The following is a 19,384-nucleotide window of genomic DNA, read 5'->3' as shown; positions in this document are numbered from 1 at the left end:
AGGCTGTTGCAGAAAGTACAGTGAAATATAGTTTCTGCTAAAGATTTAGAAAACCAAAGCCTTTTCAGCAGCTGCTTCTACAGGCACAATCTTTCCCAATAGATTCCAATTTTTGTCATTGTGTTTTTAGAAATAGGCTTCCATTCCCATTTCTCTGTGGATCCCAGTCCCTCCCAAAAGAAGCATAACTCCCTGCATATAGCTATAAATCCATTAAAAGTACTTGGAGGTGTGTAGAGTCTGTCAAACGTGCAGAGAACTCACAACAGGCTTCTTAATTAAAGAAAGCTTTATTGGAAAGTACTACACGCCAAAGGACTGAAAAGTCAAATCTGACTAGAGTACAGATTTGCCTCAGCTTATCAATACAATTCTCCCGCCCAAAACTTAACAGTTCCCAAGGGAGGGGAGCCAGAGAAAAGACACATGTGTAAGAAAAACAGAAATACATTCTCATAGCCTTGAGGAGGTGACAACAAACCTAGGCTCTGCCGAGAGGCCACAACATGTGATAATGTTACATAAACAAATTATTCACTTTTATGGTTAGCAAGAATACAGGACCTGGGGCAACCAGGCGCCAAGCAATATAAAGCAATATAACTGACATGGAGGAACTCAAGCTAATTTATGACAGAGATTCTACAATCCTGACAGAGTCCAGTGGTGCCTTTAAGACCAACAGAGTTTTATTCGAGGTATATATATCTTGAATACTTTGAATAAAACTTTGTTGGTCTTAAAGATGCCACTGGACTCTAAATTTGTTCTACTGCTCCAGACCAACATGGCTACCCACCTATCTTCTTGGATGTGTGTGTGTATGCAAGGAGAGAGATGGGCTGGAAGATACATCAGAGTAAAATGTAGAAATGCTGTAATTTTATGGTTTGGAGATTATACAGGATACAGTTTGACAATTTTACTGCAGAACTGCAGCACCCAGGAATTTGTGGGGCACACAGAGCTGTTCTGCAAATGGATTAAATCTGACCTTTATGGAGTTTAGCCTGCAGTCTCTAAGGCAGGGGTGGTCAAACTGCGGCCCTCCAGATGGCCATGGACTACAATTCCCATGAGCCCCTGCCAGCGAATGCTGGCAGGGGCTCATGGGAATTGTAGTCCATGGCCATCTGGAGGGCCGCAGTTTGACTACCCCTGCTCTAAGGAGTTCTCTGGCCTGTGCCTTATCGGAATGAAACGAAGCTACACAAGAGCCACATAAGAAAAATGTCCTTGCGGATCTGAGTCTTTGTTCAGTCATCTGGAAATTAAGGGCTTTGGAGCCACGCAACACTGCAGGGTTATTATATTGATGTTCTCCTCTCCTGACCTGACAAATCTCAGGCATGTCTAGGATGGAATAATCACATAACCAATCTGCTGTACCACAATGCTTGGTGCAGTTGTGTTGACAAGCTGGAAAAGTTGCAGCCGCCCTTGATTATGAACTGTAATCCTTTGGAACCATGTTGGAGCTTCTGTTGTAATAATGGTTCCTTCTGTTGGATTTAGTGGAATTCTTGTTCTCCTTTAGGGTTTCTAACCTTCAGGTGGCACCTGGAGATTACTGTTGATTTCCAGACAGCCAAGGTCAGTCCCCCTGGAGAAAATGGTTGCTTTGGAGGGTGCACATGGTAACGCTTCCTTCTACCCTCCCCAGGCTTCACCCCCCAAATATCCAGGTATTTCCCTTCCTTGAACTGGCAATCCTGTCCAAAAATGAAACTTGACGAAGAAGGATTAACTTTAATACCTTGCTTTTCACTTTCCGAAGGAGTCTCAATGTGGCTTACAATCTCCTTCCCTTCCTCTCCCCACAACAGACACCCTGTGAAGTAGGTGGGGCTGAGAGAGCTCTGACAGGACTCTGTGAGAACAGCTCATAAGAGAACCGTGACTGGCCCAGGGTCACCCAGCTGGCTGCATGTGGAGAAGCAGGAATCAAACCTGTCTCACCACATTAAAAGCTGCTGCTCCTAATTGCTATATCAAGCTGGTGGAGAAAAATTCAATTCTGGTTTGAGTTTCGATGCATAATCCTGCATAAGCTTGCACTGCCAGGATCCCTAGTTTATAGGGAATAAAAAGACTACTGAGATGTCTGCATTTGGATTTCATGGTGGATTGGAACTTGATTAAACTAGGAAGTTTTAAATTGAGCACCATGTTTGAGGGGAGTTGGGAGGATCAAGGAGAGGCTCTGAGCATAGCAAATGCCTTCTCCATGCACAGATTCCATTTGTTAATTCTAGTGGATTTGTCTTTTTATTTATTAAGAAGCTGGCACTTAATTTACAGAAGGCTACAGAATTGCAGTATGCCAAATTCAGTCCTCTATTCATCTGTCTAGACCTGTGTACGGGGCCATCTCCCATTCATTGTTCCATTCTATATAGACTGCCACAGCCGGGATAAAACAACAACAGCCCTATACAATCACTTACACATGCTCAGTGTGTTGTGCCCCCTTCGTCTTCCCCAGTTCCCAATTAGGGAGAAAGGCAAGGTCTCAAAAGGAAAAACAGCATAGTTTATTGGGCCAAGAACTATGTGGACGGGTTCCAAGGGCTCAGATGGAATGCCGTACAGAGCATTTACCATGAGTTATATTTACGCAGAAAATCCATCCATTGTTAATTAATCATAAACCTTAACATAATTAACACGTGGTCATGCGTGAGTCATGACATATACCAGGCCTCTTACCATCTTCTGTTTTCTATTGACACTGGTATCTATCTTCTACCGACACATGCAATTGTCAGGAATCAGGCTGAGCCCAGCCTGTGGAGTCCCAAGTGAAAGCACATCCGAAAGCCAACAGCCAGTGGCAAATTTCCAAGAAGAGCTTTATTAGGCAAAGTCCACAGAAAGCTAAAGCATGCCAAGATCTTCCTAAGCAAAGATCTTGATAATAACAAAGTACAAGGGGGACAGGTGGGGTAGTTATAGGGTTCACCAAATAAGGGAGGGGGGCGAAGGTATTTCGGCGGGAGAGTGGAAAGGATGGCAGGGGAGAGTGGGTTCCCAAGCTGCCAGATGGCCCGGAATCTTATCAAGCAGTTTGCGTATTGTTGAGACTTTGAGTTGTCTCCGCAAGGACACTTACAGTAAGATTGATACATTCACATAGTGCCTCTCCCGCTGGGAAAGGAAGGGAGTAAGGATCCCAGAGGACAGGTTTATTGCTTTATGGCCTTGGCCAGAGCCGGCCAGGGAGAGTAGGAAGGTGTGAAGAATGCAGGAATAGAAGAAGCCCTGGATGGCATGAATCGGGGTTCATGACAGCAATTACCTTATATACCCTTTTAACATAACATAGGGCATCATTAATCTTCTTATAACAACACCTTTTCCTATATCATACAGCGTCATCAATCTACCTGCATTCCATTCTGACACTCCGAGGGTCTCTTGTTTCTTGTGAAGTTGGCATCTCTTGCTTTTAGTAAAAAGGTTTATTTGTCTTTGATAAGCTGGTGAGTAGAGCCTCTTGTGGCGCAGAGTGGTAAGGCAGCAGAAATGCTAGCTGAAGCTGTCTGTCCATGAGGCTGGGAGTTCAATCCCAGCAGCTGGCTCAAGGTTGACTCAGCCTTCCATCCTTCCGAGGTCGGTAAAATGAGTACCCAGCTTGCTGGGGGGTAAACGGTAATGACTGGGGAAGGCACTGGCAAACCACCCCGTATTGAGTCTGCCATGAAAACGCTGGAGGGCGTCACCCCAAGGGTCAGACATGACCCGGTGTTTGCACAGGGGATACCTTTACCTTTACCTTTAAGCTGGTGAGCTGTTAGCTTATCTATCCATTAGCTTCTCTGTGAAGACTTCCAGGCCTGAGGCTTCATGTTTACATTGAGGCCCTCACTAGGATAGTGACCCTCGGTTCACCTGTAGGCTTATGTCTTAGATAGAGAAAGAGGCCCCTTGAGCTAGAAGCTGAATAATGTTCTAACAGAACAAGAATGTGCTAACAAAGCATCTATTCCTACTAGCAAAGCATCTCTAACTGGTGTTTGCAAAGGCTAGTATTTTAATATGTCTATAAGAGATTTACAAAATAATTTCTATTGGCAGTACATATCATAGTATTGCAAAATGTTCCCCATCAGCATCATGAATATGCGTGGTTTTCAAAAGCAGTTGTTTGATTCAATTCTTTCTCTTTTGGATCCTTCAAGTGGAGCTTTGAACCCATGTTTTTCCAGTCATTTGTCTCTATATGACACGGTTGTGTTATAGCTACTCTGTTTATTCAACAGTGTGCAGAGAGCTTCATGCAGTTATTCACCTTTCATTGAGTATGCCCTAGACCAGGCATGGCCAAATTATGGCTCTACGGGTATCTATGGACTACAATTCCCATGAGCCCTTGCCAGTACCCCTGCCCTAGACAGTCTTGCTGGGCTACTGCTTAAACACTTTCTTGGTTTTGTGACCTTTAACCTGGGGCTGCAAATCCAATAAATTGTCCTGCAAGTCAGAGCCAGAATAGAGGAAACTCCAGAGTCCTCTACAGTTTTTTAACATGCAAGTGTCTACTCCTGTCTTGTCCACATGGAGCAAGCTGCAGTGGTAAGATGGGGGTAAGGGTTTAAATCAGGGAAGAGGCTTGAGAGGAAATGGTTAAGCATTCTCTTACCTCTTCAAACTGCCTGCATGGAATTGCATATTAGCCCCCCAAACACTGCAGGAAAGATTTCTTTTAACCACAGATAAGGTTTTGCTGCAATTCCCTCCGTTGAACAGGAGAGGAACCTATCATAATGACAAATCACTTCTGATACTTTCCATTGGGCATGGCTAACAATGCCATCTTGATGTCCTTTTGAGCCTGTAGACTCAATAGAATTTAATTGGCCTCCTCTCTAAGCGCAATGAGTTTCTTTAGTAAATTACTTATTCAATGCCCCAGGGGTCCAAGTTCTCGAACAATCTAAATGGCTAGTGGGAGGCTAGTAGAGGATCTGTTTAGGATTGCAATGTTAGTTGCTCTTGGATCCTGTTTGCAATCTGCATCTGTTTCATTGTGGCAAAGATTCTTTGCCCCAGTTCTTCGGCATGGGTTTTTAAAACCTTTCATATTTATGAAAGCAACAACGCCAAAATGAAAGTAATAGTTTTCTGCCAGGTGTATTTCACTGTACAAAACGTGATCTGATTTTTGTAGGCTGAATTCCTGCATTCCAACTGGACTGCTGCTCTTCTGCAGAGTGTCCGCTGGTGGCTCTGATGCATCCACAAAGAAAGGTCCATGAGAGTTGCAGCTGACCCATTCACCTAGCTGGGTGGTGGTGGGATGCCCTGCCTGGATGTTCCCAGCACATGCAGAGAGACATTCAGAAAAATAGAGCAGCTCCTACATTCCAGGAGTTTGGTTTGTGCCTGCATCGAAAGAGACGAAATAGGACAATAACTGTGCAAATAGCAAGACCCTAGGATTCTGTGTCTAACCAATTATTTTTACCCAGCTATAAAATGAAAACTGCTGCTTTTTATAGGGGCAATATTAATTTTAAAACCATTTTGTTCTCTTTCCCCCCCAGTGTTCCTTTTCATTTTTGTCTGCAGTTTCACATACCATGTATTTGCCTACATGCGTTTCTTTGTATTAAACCCACCATTTTTTGATATGTTCATTGAATTAAATCAATGAGTACTCCATGCACATGTGACCATTCCAGCTGTGGTATAAATCCTTGTAAAAGCCATTTCAAATCTAGAAAAGAAAGACTTTGCTAAGGGCTTTACTTGGTTTTAACTAGTTAAGAAACCAGCTTGCAGAACATACTTTTACCTCTTGGTGCCACTGCTTTATGCTTTTTCCCTTCTGGTCAGCTTAGATTTCCAAACACTGCGGACAAGATTAAGTGCACACATTTCATGCCAAACTAGATGGGTCAATAATTGGAATGACACAGATTTGCCGCTGTGGTTCACATACTAATTTAGCTGCACGTTTTATGCAGTTGATCATCTTATTAGTACCCATTTATTTTATTTGTGAACAATTCTGTCAAATTATGCTAACTGGGAAATGTTAAAGTAGAACACGTGCCTATACAGTGCTATCACATTTTCCTGTTATTACTAAACGTTATCTCACTAACAGATAGGTTCCACAGTTATAATGCATTTTTCTAGAATTTGTCCTATACAGCAGGGGTAGTCAACTCCCCAGCAGGGAGAGGAATGGGAAGGCGACTGTAAGCCGCTTTGAGCCTCCTTCGGGTAGGGAAAAGCAGCATATAAGAACCAACTCTTCTTCTTCTTCTTCAACCTGTGGTCCTCCAAATGTTCAAGTACTACAAATCCAAGGAGCCCCTGCCAGCAAACAGCTGGCAGGGGCTCCTGGGAATTGTAGTCCATCTGGAGGACCACAGGTTGACTACCCCTGCTAAACAGAGTTTTAAGGTTGAAAACAACCACTTGAAAACAAAACTGCGTGAATTCAGCCACGCATGGCAAGCTGTGTGAGGCAGCTCTCCATGTAGTTGCAGCAGTGACAATTACATCTGGGCAATCTTTGACATTTTTGACATGCCTTTCTAGATCATTTTGCATGATAAAAGTTTCCGTATGTATGACCAATCATGTATGACCAATCATCTTACCTAAAAAACACAATGAAAGACTTTTTAGAGATTTGTGGCACATTGCAAACCATACACAACCTTTGTCTCCTGCCCCCAGAATAGTTTAATGAGATTCGGTTAATGTGCATTGCCTGCTTTTTCTTTTCAGCCCTCTTACGCTATGTATTTAAGAAAGCACACATATCACTCAAGAATGATAATCAATTAACGAAATCATATCTTTCATCTGGTTCTTGCTTCACAAGACCCGTTGTTTTTTATTCTGGATTTCACAGTATATGTGACAGCTTTGTAGAGTAAGTCAGTAGAATTTAAACTACCTATATCCAAGGAACCCTTTCTATGCATATCTGTCTGCTTGGATAATACTTGATGTTGTTTCTTGGGTGTTCTTTAAATCAGGGGTAGTCAGCCTGTGGTCCTCCAGATGTCCATGGACTACAATTCCCATGAGCCCCTGACAGCAAACACTGGCAGGGGCTCATGGTAATTGTAGTTCATGAACATCTGGAGGACCACAGGTTGACTACCGTTGCTTTAAATGGCCACACTACATCTGATTGGGGAGATGAATTATTAGGGTTTTAAAAGGCTAAACGATGTTGTAAATGGGCCCAGGTTCTGTGGGTAGGTTTGTCATCTTCTGTTGCCATGTGCCGTTTTCCCAGTACAAATGGCCTCTGTGTACCCCAATGGTTTCTGCTAGGGGGTGGAGGATTTACATTGGAAAACTGTTGAAGGAGTTTTCCCCTTTGTCATTAATGACTGATCTGAATCAGGATCCTGCCAAACTGATTTTACCCTTTAAAACAGTGAGTCCCAAAGTGGGCGCTACCTCCCCCTGGTGGGTGCTGCAGCGATCCAGGGGGGTGGTGATGGGTGATTTGACTAAGAATGACCTCTTTCTGTTTAATTGCTATTAAAATTTTAAAAAATTAATTTTCAGGGGGCACTGAGTAATATTTTTTCTGGAAAGGGGGCGTTAGGCCAGATAAGTTTGGGAACCACTGCTTTAAAGGTGTCCCCTGGATTGTATCTAATTTGACCCTCATTCCCGTTGGGGGTGTGTGTGTCTACTTACCTCTATGTGGACTGAATATATCAGCATGCACTCTATGAGTTAATTGTTATTTCTGTGGGTTGTCTAAGGGAATGTTTCCGTTTGCTGTGTTTGTTGTCTCACTAACCTGTTGACTAAATGTTCAGTCGATTTACTGAGGAATGATGAAAACTATATGCTTAAAATCATTCAGTATTCCTTAAAAACATCTAAAGTGCAGGACAACATGAACATGACAAGAGAACAAGTCAACATATTTTTATTTGATTATTACCAGTGTGTATTTCTGATAGGACAGAAATATACTTCAGCTAAAGAATCAGTCAGTGGTCAGAGCTTGCATTGAATTTGAATTTGTCCATTCCTATGGATATGCCCATGTTTTGTAACAGTGAATTCAAGTATTTAACTAAATACCTTTTTTCTGTCCTAAATCTACTTCCAGTAAGTTTCAAAAGCTGACACTAGCATTCTAAGTGGAAGAAAAACTCCACCCTACCCCTACTTTTTCTTCACTGGTGGTTAGAATCATAGAATCATAGAATTATAGAATCATAGAGTTGGAAGGCCATCTAGTCCATTCAGGCCATCTAGTCCAACCCCCTGCTCAACGCAGGATCAGCACTAACCATCCTAAAGCATCCTAAAGGTTCTCAACATTTATTTATTTTGGGATTTATATCCCGCCACTCCCAGACAGCTTGTGGCAGGTCTGCAAGGATATTCCTTGGGTGTGTGGAATGAGTGGAGGGAGCCCCATTTTGTTTAGGTGTAACATAGAGTGGTGGATGTTGTCTAGAATTGTCATTGCCATGTTCTTGTATGTCCTTCCAAAATAACACACTTGGTGTCCTATGCTAAAGCATTGATTAGGAGAAAGCATAATGAAATCCATGCATGTAACATTGTTGACTCTGGTCAATTACTAGTACAGAACCAATCTATGAGTCTATCTTTATACGTCAAATCAGACCACTACAGAAAAAATGGTTCTTCCCCCGTTTCTCCACAGGAAAACAGATTACATTTGCTGTTCCAGGTGTGAATTTCAATCTGCATTTCAAGGGCACAGGGACAGATAGACAGCACCTTATCTCACACAAAGACTTGAAAGAGATTAAAGGGTTTATGCTAACTTTCTCATGGGAAATGGATCTGTTTCCAGCCCTACCAAAAGGCTGCCCATTACATGCAGGTAATAAACTAACCAGCCACATTTGGAATACAGCACAGCCAATAAACAAAGCATTGCAGATCTGTGATGCCAGTGGATAGAAGGCTCACTCAGAAGAAGAAGAGTTGGTTCTTATATGCCGCTTTTCTCTTCCTTAAGGTGTCTCAAAGTGGCTTACAATTGCCTTCCCTTTCCTCTCCCCACATCGGACACCCTGTGAGGGAGGTGAGGCTGAGAGAGCCCTGATGTCACTGCTCGGTCAGAACAGCTTTATCAGTGCTGTGGAGAGCCCGAGGTCACCCACTCTACACTGGCCTGACCTTGTCTCTGACCTGGAAATTGCAGCTGGTGCAGAATGCAGCTGCTAGGGTCCTCACAGGAACATTTTGGAGGGCTCATATCCAGCCTGTGCTGAGGCAGCTGCATGGGTTGCCAGTTATGACCCGGATCAGGTTCAGGGAATTGGTTTTGACCTTTAAGGCCTTGTGCAGCCTGTTATGCCCCCCGCAGAGCTTTACACTCTGTGGGCACTAACTTATTGGTTGTACCCAGCACCCGGGAAGTTCGCCTGGCCTCGACCAGGGCCAGGGCCTTTTCGGTCCTGGATCCAACCTGTTGGAATGAGCTCCTGGAAGAGCTGAGGGCCCTACAGGAACTCTCTGGTTTTCACAGAGCCTGGAAGATGGAGTTCTTCTGCCAGGTCTTTGGTTAAGGCCCAAGCATGGGGAGATCATATGGGCCCCTCCACGTTAGATCATCACCAGGCTAGGTCATCATCTGGTGGTGGATTGCTAGCACCCATAGTTTACCCCCAGGATGCACAGGGAGGGAGCTTTAGACGGAATACTACTGTAATGGTTTGGTGCAAATAGCCCCATGAACTTTATGCCATGCTGATGAAGCCTTGGGAGTAATTCTGCAAAGTTTTAGAAGTGACTTTCCTGAAGAAGTAAAACACATTTCTCGTTCCTCTACAGAAATCTGAATTGGGAAGCCTATGCATTCGTTCAGACCACAAAAGTTAACGCATGAGAAATATCCCTTGGAGTATTATCCCATCACTGCATAGAGCTAAGGATAGTGCATTCAATAGACGCCAAGGCATGTTCCACAACCCAATAGCCTCTTGCACCAACAGAACAGTCCTTGCCCTTAGGTGCATCAACTGGTAGGATACAGCCCTATTTCAGAGGCATGCTGCCTTCCTCAGTCTCCCATTGGCATCCTTTTGGATCAGTGCTTTCTTAAAAAAACAGAGGCTTGCATGTGTCTATTAATGTTCAGAAACCTGGGGGAAAGGCCTGGTCCTTAAACACTAATTATTGACCTGATGTGTATTTTCTTGCACTCATATTTGTTCCCCAGTGTGTTGTTTTCTCAAAAGAACTTTCCCTCAAAAGGTCTTCCTCAAAAACTTCCGCAAAAGAAGAGCAGCTGTTTTTTGTACCCCCCCTTTTATTACCCAAAGGAGTCTCAGAGCAGCTTACAATTGCCTTCCCTTCCTCTCCCTACACAACAGACATCCTGTGAGGTGGGTGAGATCACTGGCCCAAGGTGACCCAGCTGGCTGCATGTTGAGGAGTGAGGAATTAAACCTTGTTCTCCAGATCAGAGTTCACCAAAACTCTTTATCAGACTGGAAGTTACAAAATTTTGAAAGAAACTGGGTTCTTCATGATGTTAAGGTCTAATTCTGCATGGGAAGTGAAGAGGCAATTCGCTTAACTTTTGCTGCTGGTGCAGTGTCACTTTACAGCACTTATTGGAGAACCTGTATTTACTCCATGTTCTCCATTCTTTGTTCTTTCACTGAAATGCAGAAACTACCCCATGTCTATCCAAAATAGTTCTGAATGCCCAATAAGAAATGCAATTGCTTTATAGGCTGAGAGTAATAGGAAGCACTTCATAGAATGTATGAAATAAACTTAAGCAGCTGCATAAAGCAGTAAAGTAATAGAACCCAAATTGTGTGATCTGGAAATCAAACAGGCAGGTCCCCTCCCCAACAGATACTGCTGTTGTTTTATTTTAATTAATTAATTTATATTTCGATTTATTGACTGCCACTCCCAGACCATGCCAGCTTGTGTTGGTTTACAAAAGACAATAAAACAGGATAAAACACATATCCCCCAAGGCCCTGCTGAGCTTCCACAATCTGATGAGGTCAGGCTGTAGTTTCTGCACCTGAATCCTGTGGGAGCGTCCTCCCGCCAACACACATCAGGAACCAAAGTAGCCTCATATTTAATTGGTACATTTTTAAGGGGTTGCTTTCTGTTACTCTGCTAGACCTAAAGCTCTGCAGTGCAAGACGATAAAATTCAGAGGAGAGCTCGGTGCTCCCACTTTCCTGGCTTTCTGCAAACTACGCAGGACCGAATTATTCAAGAGGGCTTGTCTACACAGGCGCTGCCCTTGGAGACATCATTAAGGGCTGTAGGCTACGCTACTGTGCATAGCTTGCTGAGACTAGGATCCCACTATGTAATTTCTGCATTGTTTTATATGCCATGTTGATCCGTATGCTTTGCTTCCATTCTGATCTTAGACCTCTGGTTGGTTCTACAGCCCTAATTATATTATTTATCGCATGTCCCATCCTATTGATTGTACTGACTCACTCTATGTAATCTGCCTTGACTTCAAGTGAGAAAGGCAAACGGGCTATAAATAATGAAAATAAATAAAATTCACCAAAGTTTTGAAACAAAGAACTTTTTCGTTCCATATTGAAATATAACATGTAGGGCTGAATAACATTTGGGACAGGATTTGCAATCCTGCTAATGTCTGACATGTAGAAATTCTATTGCCCTTTACCTTCACTTTCCTTCCTTCCTTCCTTCCTTCCTTCCTCCCTCCCTCCCTCCCTCCCTCCCTCCCACCACCTACCTACCTATCTACCTACCTATTGACTTGTATGCTGTCTCTCTCCAGAGGTCTCAGGGCAGCTCACTTCAATAGGATTAAAAACCTGTATACATTTAAAATTTAAAACATATTAAAAACCCTTCAGCATCTGCCTCCAGTGCCCCTAGCTTGGCCAGGCATAAAATGGAAGGTAAAGGGGTTCAGTTCTGCTCAGGGCCCCTTTTAGATGGTAATGGGGGGGCTTGGCCTCAACCAAATGCCTCGTGGAAGATATTAATCGCTGCATGTTTTGCATTTCATTTTAAATGAATGGAGTCATTTGTGATGTTTCTAGTCCTTTTACAGTGAAACCCTAATCACCCTTGAATCCCTGTTGAAGTTGTGAACTTAGAAGGGTGGAACTCCATTTAGGCTATACTCATGAGACACATTGTTCACTCCAAGAAAAGCGAACTTTTCTAGAAAAGTTTCTTTATGAGAGCAAAGCCAGCTGCTACACATAAGGCATAGTTAGAACTAACATACCAGCGGACACAGAGAGAGTTCAGGGGTGGTGCCCCCCTTCCTGGGAACATAAAACAGATACCTTGGCAAGGAAGTCACAACATCTTGATAACAACAATGGGTGAGAAAACGACAGGAAGGAGAGAGACCAAACAGGACGTGGGAGGGGGGAGGGAGGTGAAGAATGTTAGGGCATCTTGAATTCCCTTGGGAAACTACAAAGGGAATTCGTCCTTGGGTGTTAGCTAGGCCTAGGCATGGCAAGGTAATCAATCTGAACAGGACTACATGCTAGTAAATCATGTCAGAAATACATGTGGGATTCTGACAGTACTGCTCATGGATATCATTCCTGACCTGACCTCCAGCAGTCAAAAATATATGAAAATCCTTATGGGTTTAAAGATGCTGAATATCACTTTCCGCCACCAATATATGTCATCTATTCTGTGCCATGCTGCAAGATAAGTTTGCTGAAAGATTGCATTCTCAGCTATACGACGCCTTCTATTAACAAGGTGCGCTGACCAAGTTTCCTTTTGCGTCTCACCTTATTCTCAAAGTTCTACCCATCGTAGTAACCCCAGTGCACACACAGTGTACAAGGAAATGTCTTTCAATAATAAAACAAAGTTTAAGGGTGGGGGGAGGAATCGCCCCTCTATGACCATCAGCTCTCCTCTGAGCCAGTTTGACAAAATAGCTTTCAAAGTGCTGGATTACTTTTACGAGCAGCTTGCAGTTTAACTTTGTCAGCAAGATAACATCATCTATTGCGGTTTGTGATGATTTTTTTTATGCCCCTTCTTGCCAAAGTTCATTCTCAAGGATATAAATACACATTCATCATCTGAAAAAGCTGGCTTGCAAATTTACTGTGCATGAATGCACAAACGTGTAGCAACCACTGGAGGGCAGTGCTGATCTCCACAGAAGAATGAGAAAACTGGCTTGTAGTCCATATAGTGACTTAAAAGGTTAAAACAACAGCAGCACACCAACAGCTAACAGGGCCCATGATTTCAGCCCCTTCATATTACTATTCCATATAAACCTGGTTTATCTTTACTGACATCCTGGATTTAAGTACATTGCGTTTGTGAGTACTATGCCACAAGCTAGAATTTTTGTGGACAAGTTAGCTGGAGTGAGTTGAGCAAGTGAAAGAATGAATTACAGTGTTCAGTTTCCCTGCAACTATATTTGACTCCCACTGGCATGATGATAGTTCATAGTCTGAGGAAGAGTGCTTGCACTCAAAAGCTCACGCCTTGAATAAATCTTTGTTGGTCTTAAAGGTGCCACTGGACTCTGATTTTGTTATATTTGACTCCAGATTCTCTTGGGTAGCCATCCTCCAGGTAGGACCTGAAGACTCCCCTGTAATTACAGCTGATCTCCAAATGACATAGATCAATTGACCTGGGGGAATTAGCTGCCTTGGAGGGGGAACTCTAGGGCATCATACCCTACAGAGATCCTTCCCTCCAGTCTCAACCCTCCAGTTCTCCAAGAATTTTCAAGCCCAGAATTGGCAACCCTATTTTTTTGAGATGAGAAAAGAGAACAGTCACCTCCATTTTATTGACATAAACACAGAGACACACTTCTAGTCCTGGAGGCGTTTTCTTCCAAGGACGTTAATGCTTCCTGTTGCTGTAATTATTATTTAGGCTGAGCTTTGAAACTCCCACATCCTTTCTAGGTGCCACCTAAGCAATGTCAGTTGTACGTAAATCCAGCTGAAACCAAGGGGACTCGAGCACGCTAACTGTACATAAAAGGCGCATTGTTTCCAGTAAGGCAGGCTTGTGTTTATGTCTTTTGGAACTGCACCCATCCTCCTTGTTTTTCCTTACAACCACCCTGCCAAGTAAGTCGTTCCACAGAAAGAAATTGCCACTAGGCCTCCAAGCAGTGAGCCTATCGTAGGCTTTGAGCCCTTGCCTGGATCTGGTTCTCCTAGTTGAAAAGGCCAATTTTTTTTTAATTAGCATTTGTAATATTCTAAACTATTTATTCCTATCAATTTTGTGAACGGACCATGCATTCCTCACTAAATCTCTGCACGCCCTGCCCTGTCTGTCGTTTACTTACTAACCCCTCCCCCCAAGTGTCATCTCTTTGTATATATGTCTAATTTATCAGTTTCTTATAGATTGTCAGCAGCCTGCTGCCTCCATACCGCCACACGGCTCACAACTAGCCAGGAGGCGAGACTGCCCGACTGTCAGGTAATGCTCCACTAACTCTTGCTTCTCCTCCTCTTGCACTTCAGTGCATGCTGCAGTCAGTCTACCACAGGGCATCCCCCATGGCTTTTGCTTTTCTATGCAAATCTCCCTCCCTCTCACATCCTTCTGCCTCCCACTTTTCTTTACAGTTTAAGCAAGGAAGAAAACATTGAATGCAGAGGTTTCAGTGCTTGCAAGGAGTGTGAATATCGTAGCCACATGGCGGGACAGGACGGCTCCATGCCTCACCTGTATAAGGTTCACAGGCATCTACTACACAGGGGAGGAATGCTTGGGGGCAATAGCTCATGATATGACTCTTGACAACTATGCTACCATTTGGGTGCAGTTCTAAAGCAGCCCAGGAAGCCTAAGACTGTCATGGTTGATAGGCAGCGAATCCTCTGCAGGAATAGACCTTGAAAGTTAGTTAAGGAAAACAGGCCATAGAGGAAGGGGCTAACAGGTAGGCACAGGCAGATAAAGCAGGCAAGGTCAGAGTCTCCGGCAGGAGAGGATCTGGGCACCCAAATCCGCCACACTTGCTGAGCTTGAGGAAATGCCAGGTGGTGTGTAGTTCTAGCTATGCTTTGTCACATTCATAAACCATGGGTCCGTGTTGCAGATACTGCTGCAAACAACACAAGAGGGGAAACAAACTCAACCCCAAACCTTCCAGTTTGTGTCAAAAGGGTCAAGCTAAGAATTTTGCCTCCTAGGCTGTGTGGCTAGGCAAAGGTATTCTTATATATCAGGCCACAGGAGGCAAAATAATTCTTAATTCTTATAACATTCTAAACCTTATAAAAGGTTATATATTGTAAATAAAACCTTAGTTCAATATTGTCCATTTCAACTTTTAATAATTTGGGGTCCCTCCCCTTTTAAATTTCCCTTTAGCCCAATTTGATCAGGTCTCAGAAATGTAGCAGGATCAGCCCTGGTCATTATTTGGATGGGAGACCACCAATAAAGTCCAGGTCTGCTCTGTAGAGGCAGGCAATCACAAACCACTTCTGGTAGTCTCATGCCTCGGAAAACCCACAAGGTCATTACAAGTCGGCTGTGACTTGGCAGCCCTTTCCACAACCGCCACTGGTGACCTGTTTCCACTGAATGCCACGTAAAATCTCAGCGGCAGAACAGTGCTTACAAGATTTGCAGTAGATTAAAAATGAATGGAGCTTGGTCTCATCTGCATACTAATATTTGCATAAACATTTGGAAATTTTTAAACAGAGGCTAGATTCTGGGAAGGCAAAGGGGTGACAGTTTACAGTAGATGAGGCTGATGGAGAGGCTGCTTCTGTGAAGGCTCAAGGGGGTGGCAGGTTACAATAGATGAGCGATTGGGATGTGAGTGTCCTGCATAGTGCAGGGGGTTGGACTTGAGCAGCGGTCCCCAACCTTCATCTGGTCGGGGACCGCCTCCGGGGGTGGGGGAGAGCCAGCGGCCCGGCTGCCGCAGTTGCTCAAAAACGTACACGCGCGGAACTGCCGCGCATGCGCGTTTTGACCACCAGGTGGTGGTAGCACGCATACGCAGAATTGCCGCGCATGCGCGTTTTGGCCACCACGGGGCGCAAACGCGCATGTGCAGCAGTTCCGTGCGTGCGTGTTAGCGTCGCTGCCATGCCGGCCTCTTTCCCCCCTCTCGCTGCGGGGGGGAGGCAGGCGCGGCCACTGGCGGCCCGGTACGATGGCCTTTGCGGCCCGGTACCGGGCTGCGGACTGGGGGTTGGGGACCCCTGGACTAGAGGACCCAGGAGGTCTCTTCCGATTCTATGATTCTAATAAAACAAAATTATGTTAGCAGCAGAATCAGCCTTCAGTTAGAAAAAAATTAAATCACAGATTGCAGTGAGATGGGAAATGAAGTTAGTGGAGGTTATGCGAGGGAGCCGATGCACTCCTGCACAAACACAAGGGCTGTCTCTCCATTAAAGAAACCTTAGTCAATAACATTTTACGGGCGTTAATTGATTGCACTTGCATAAATTTGCATGCAAAATAGTTTGGAAGTAAAAACATCCCTTGTTTTCCAATGAGGTGTGCATGTGTCACCATTAGGGTTGCCAACCAGCCTGGAAAAAATGCCTTGTTTCTTTATTAGAGGCTTAATGTGCAGCAGTGGGCTGGAGAAGCTTTACTGGCCTGGAGGTAAATAGTATTACTTGTAAACAGCACCACATGAAGCCTCTGCTAAAGGGACAGAGTATTTTCCTTCGCCAGGCAGCTGCTGGTCCTCACCACACTGTGTATCATTTCAGCAGAGGTTTTCCCTTCAAAAAAAGACACTTCACCTCTGTGGATTTGTCAGGAATTACGTTATAAACAATTAACCACTTGCAAAAAATTGCCTGAGCAGTTTGGAGCATCTTGTTAACCCATCAGTAGAATTTTAACCAGTCAATCTAACTAACTATGAATTTATCTCACTATTCCTATGTTGTCGCCCCCTATCTTGCCTTTTCTTCAAGGCGCTCAGGGCAGCAGGCTGACTTATACTGAATCTGACCATCGGTCTGTCAAAAGCATCATTAGAGAATGGCAGCGGCTCTTTGGAGACTCAGGCAGGCCAAGGATCATGAGCATCATCTACTGCCTGAGCCTTTAACTGGAGATGGCAGGGATCGAACCTGGAGTTTTCTGCATGCAAAGCAGAAGCTCTAGCTCTAAGCCACAGCCTCTCCCCACTCTCCATATCCATGTTTATTATCACAACAACAACTTTGTAAGATGAGTTAGAGACAACGACTAGCCCAAGTTCATTGAGTGAGTTTCATGGGAGGGTGAGAATTTGAACCAGAGTTTCCCAGCTCCAGGTTCTATGTTCTGGTCCAAACACTGTATCACACTGACTGTATTAAGCAATTGAAATTAATTGGGCGGAAAAGAAGTCACATCATAACCAGCAGATGAACAAGATTTTGGGAGCATAAGTTCAATAGCGTCAATCCTGTCTTGAAATCCACTTTGTCAATGGTACAAAAGACTGAATTTCCATTAGGTAATAGCATGAATTCAAGACATTCAGGCACAGTGACTGTAAACTAGATTGCAAAACGAAGGTATTTGAGGGAACATTCTAACGTCTCTCATTTTGATGCATGGATGTAATTTTTTTGTGTGTGTCTCTTTTAAATGCTCCTCTGGCAAATGGAAACACTGTGTGGTATCCAACTGGAAAACTAGTTAACGTATTTTGTCATAATAAAGGCTGAAGGACTGACTCGCTTAGCATTGATCTCAACAAAGCGAGTTTATGCTTGTACCTGTTGTTGCTTACATTCCTGAAAAGGTACATATACGGCACATACTCCCCAAATGCCTGCAGCAGAAGTATCCAGAAGCAGATTGCGAGAGAATCAGAAATAGATGTTCCATAAGAACTATAAATCTGCTGATTTGGGTGGATCTTTATTTACTTTGCTACTACTAAGCAACAACAATTGCTCATTAGGTTCCATACTTGCTACATATCAGTAGATAGTTTATTATTCTTTATATTTTGAACATTTATCAATTGCATTTTCTTCCAAAGAGACACTCAAACCAGCAGGCCACCCTTATAACTCACCACATCCTTGGTTTTTCAATATGTAATGGGAATAACAGAGACATTTGCAGCTTCTTCACTCTCAGTTAAAAGAGGTGAGATGCACACGTAAAGATGAAGAGTCTCGCCGGGAGCAAGCACATGTCACATGCCAAGCAATCTCTAAAAACACTTTCCTGGGAGCAAGCCCTTTTAACTAGACTGCAGTAGGATTGCTCTCTTAAGGGAAGCATGGGGAACAGAAAACACCTGTTCCCAAAAGAAGGCAAGAAGTAGCTACATTTGACTATGTGCTACACTGCTGTGCTTGAAACCAGACTCTAGAAACAGTCTCATTCAAAAATTTCATGTTCCCTGGCATGCATTGCTGCATGTTCCTATTTGGATCCAGAAATCAAGTAGGTTCTGCAACTAGAGCTCAGGGGCAGAATGCCCACTCCGGAATACATATATAGAATGCTTCCCTTAGCCAGTGGCATTGCTGGTGGACACATGGCAATCTAATGAATAATATGAAGTGAACCCACCAGAAAGTACAAGTACAAATGGTATGAATATGAATAAGGCCTTCCAATCCTGTAGCCCCTGGGTGCATTTTAATGCTTTAATTTTCTGTATTATAAATAAAGGAAGCATGGGTGTGTAAGCGTTTAATAAGTGTTGGTGTCCTTGGTGTTGAATTTAAGTTGGAGTGGTGTGAAGATTTATATTTCTAGGGGGTCAGACTTTCCTATGAGAAATGATTTCATCGGGTTCTCAGGATGTGCACTTCCTCAGGGGTAGTCAAACTGCGGCCCTCCAGATGTCCATGGACTACAATTCCCAGGAGCCCCTGCCAGCGAATGCTGTAGTCCATGTAGTCCATGGACATCTGGAGGGCCGCAGTTTGACTACCCCTGTGACCTAGATCCCTGAAAGGGTTGCTGTTCTTGCCACCCATAGTCACCTCCTTTTTCTCATAAAGGACTCTCTCACTTGTATGTGGGGAAAGGTGCACATGCTGAATATAAAACTGATGTAGAGATGTGTGCATAAGTGCCGTCACCTTACAGTCAACTTGTATACACAACCAAAAACCGGGATACAGCGTTTTATGCTGTCATTTAGATTATGTTTGGCATTGGATCAGGGCTGTTGGTACATACCAATTTATTTTTTATATCTTCGCCAATCCCACATCGACATTTGGATAGTTACATAATAGATAAACTTGCTGCTAAGTATCGATGCAACAATATTCCTTTGCATTTTACTTAAATCTCTAGATTTCTGTACCAACTTGAGTTTTAGAAATCTGACTCTGAAAATTCCCAAAAGCAGCCGAGTTGTAGAATTATGGCTTTTTGGTCCTGTGGGATCTCTTTGTGTTGACCTTATTCA

The 19,384-nt window shown here is 43.7% G+C and overlaps 1 protein-coding gene across 9 annotated transcripts in view; it reads left to right on the top strand.

The window, feature by feature from the left end:
* BICD1 (BICD cargo adaptor 1) overlaps window positions 1-19,384 on the top strand; it is a 194,597-nt gene that overhangs the window by 84,104 nt on the left and 91,109 nt on the right. For 4 of the 9 annotated variants that reach the window (XM_077339919.1, XM_077339920.1, XM_077339923.1 and 1 more), the window contains one exon: window positions 14,370-14,445. The exons of 4 other annotated variants lie outside the window; for them this stretch is intronic. In XM_077339919.1, coding sequence (XP_077196034.1) covers window positions 14,370-14,445 — 76 coding nt within the window. Of the gene's footprint in view, window positions 1-14,359; window positions 14,446-19,384 lie in introns of all 9 variants that reach the window. One more of the 9 variants, XM_077339925.1, reaches the window with a different exon arrangement.

This window comes from Paroedura picta, chromosome 5, assembly GCF_049243985.1.
Source record: "Paroedura picta isolate Pp20150507F chromosome 5, Ppicta_v3.0, whole genome shotgun sequence".
In the NCBI taxonomy this organism is placed as follows: domain Eukaryota; kingdom Metazoa; phylum Chordata; class Lepidosauria; order Squamata; family Gekkonidae; genus Paroedura; species Paroedura picta.
Note: the sequence above shows the minus strand (reverse complement) of the source record. Positions and strands in the feature narration are given on the sequence as shown.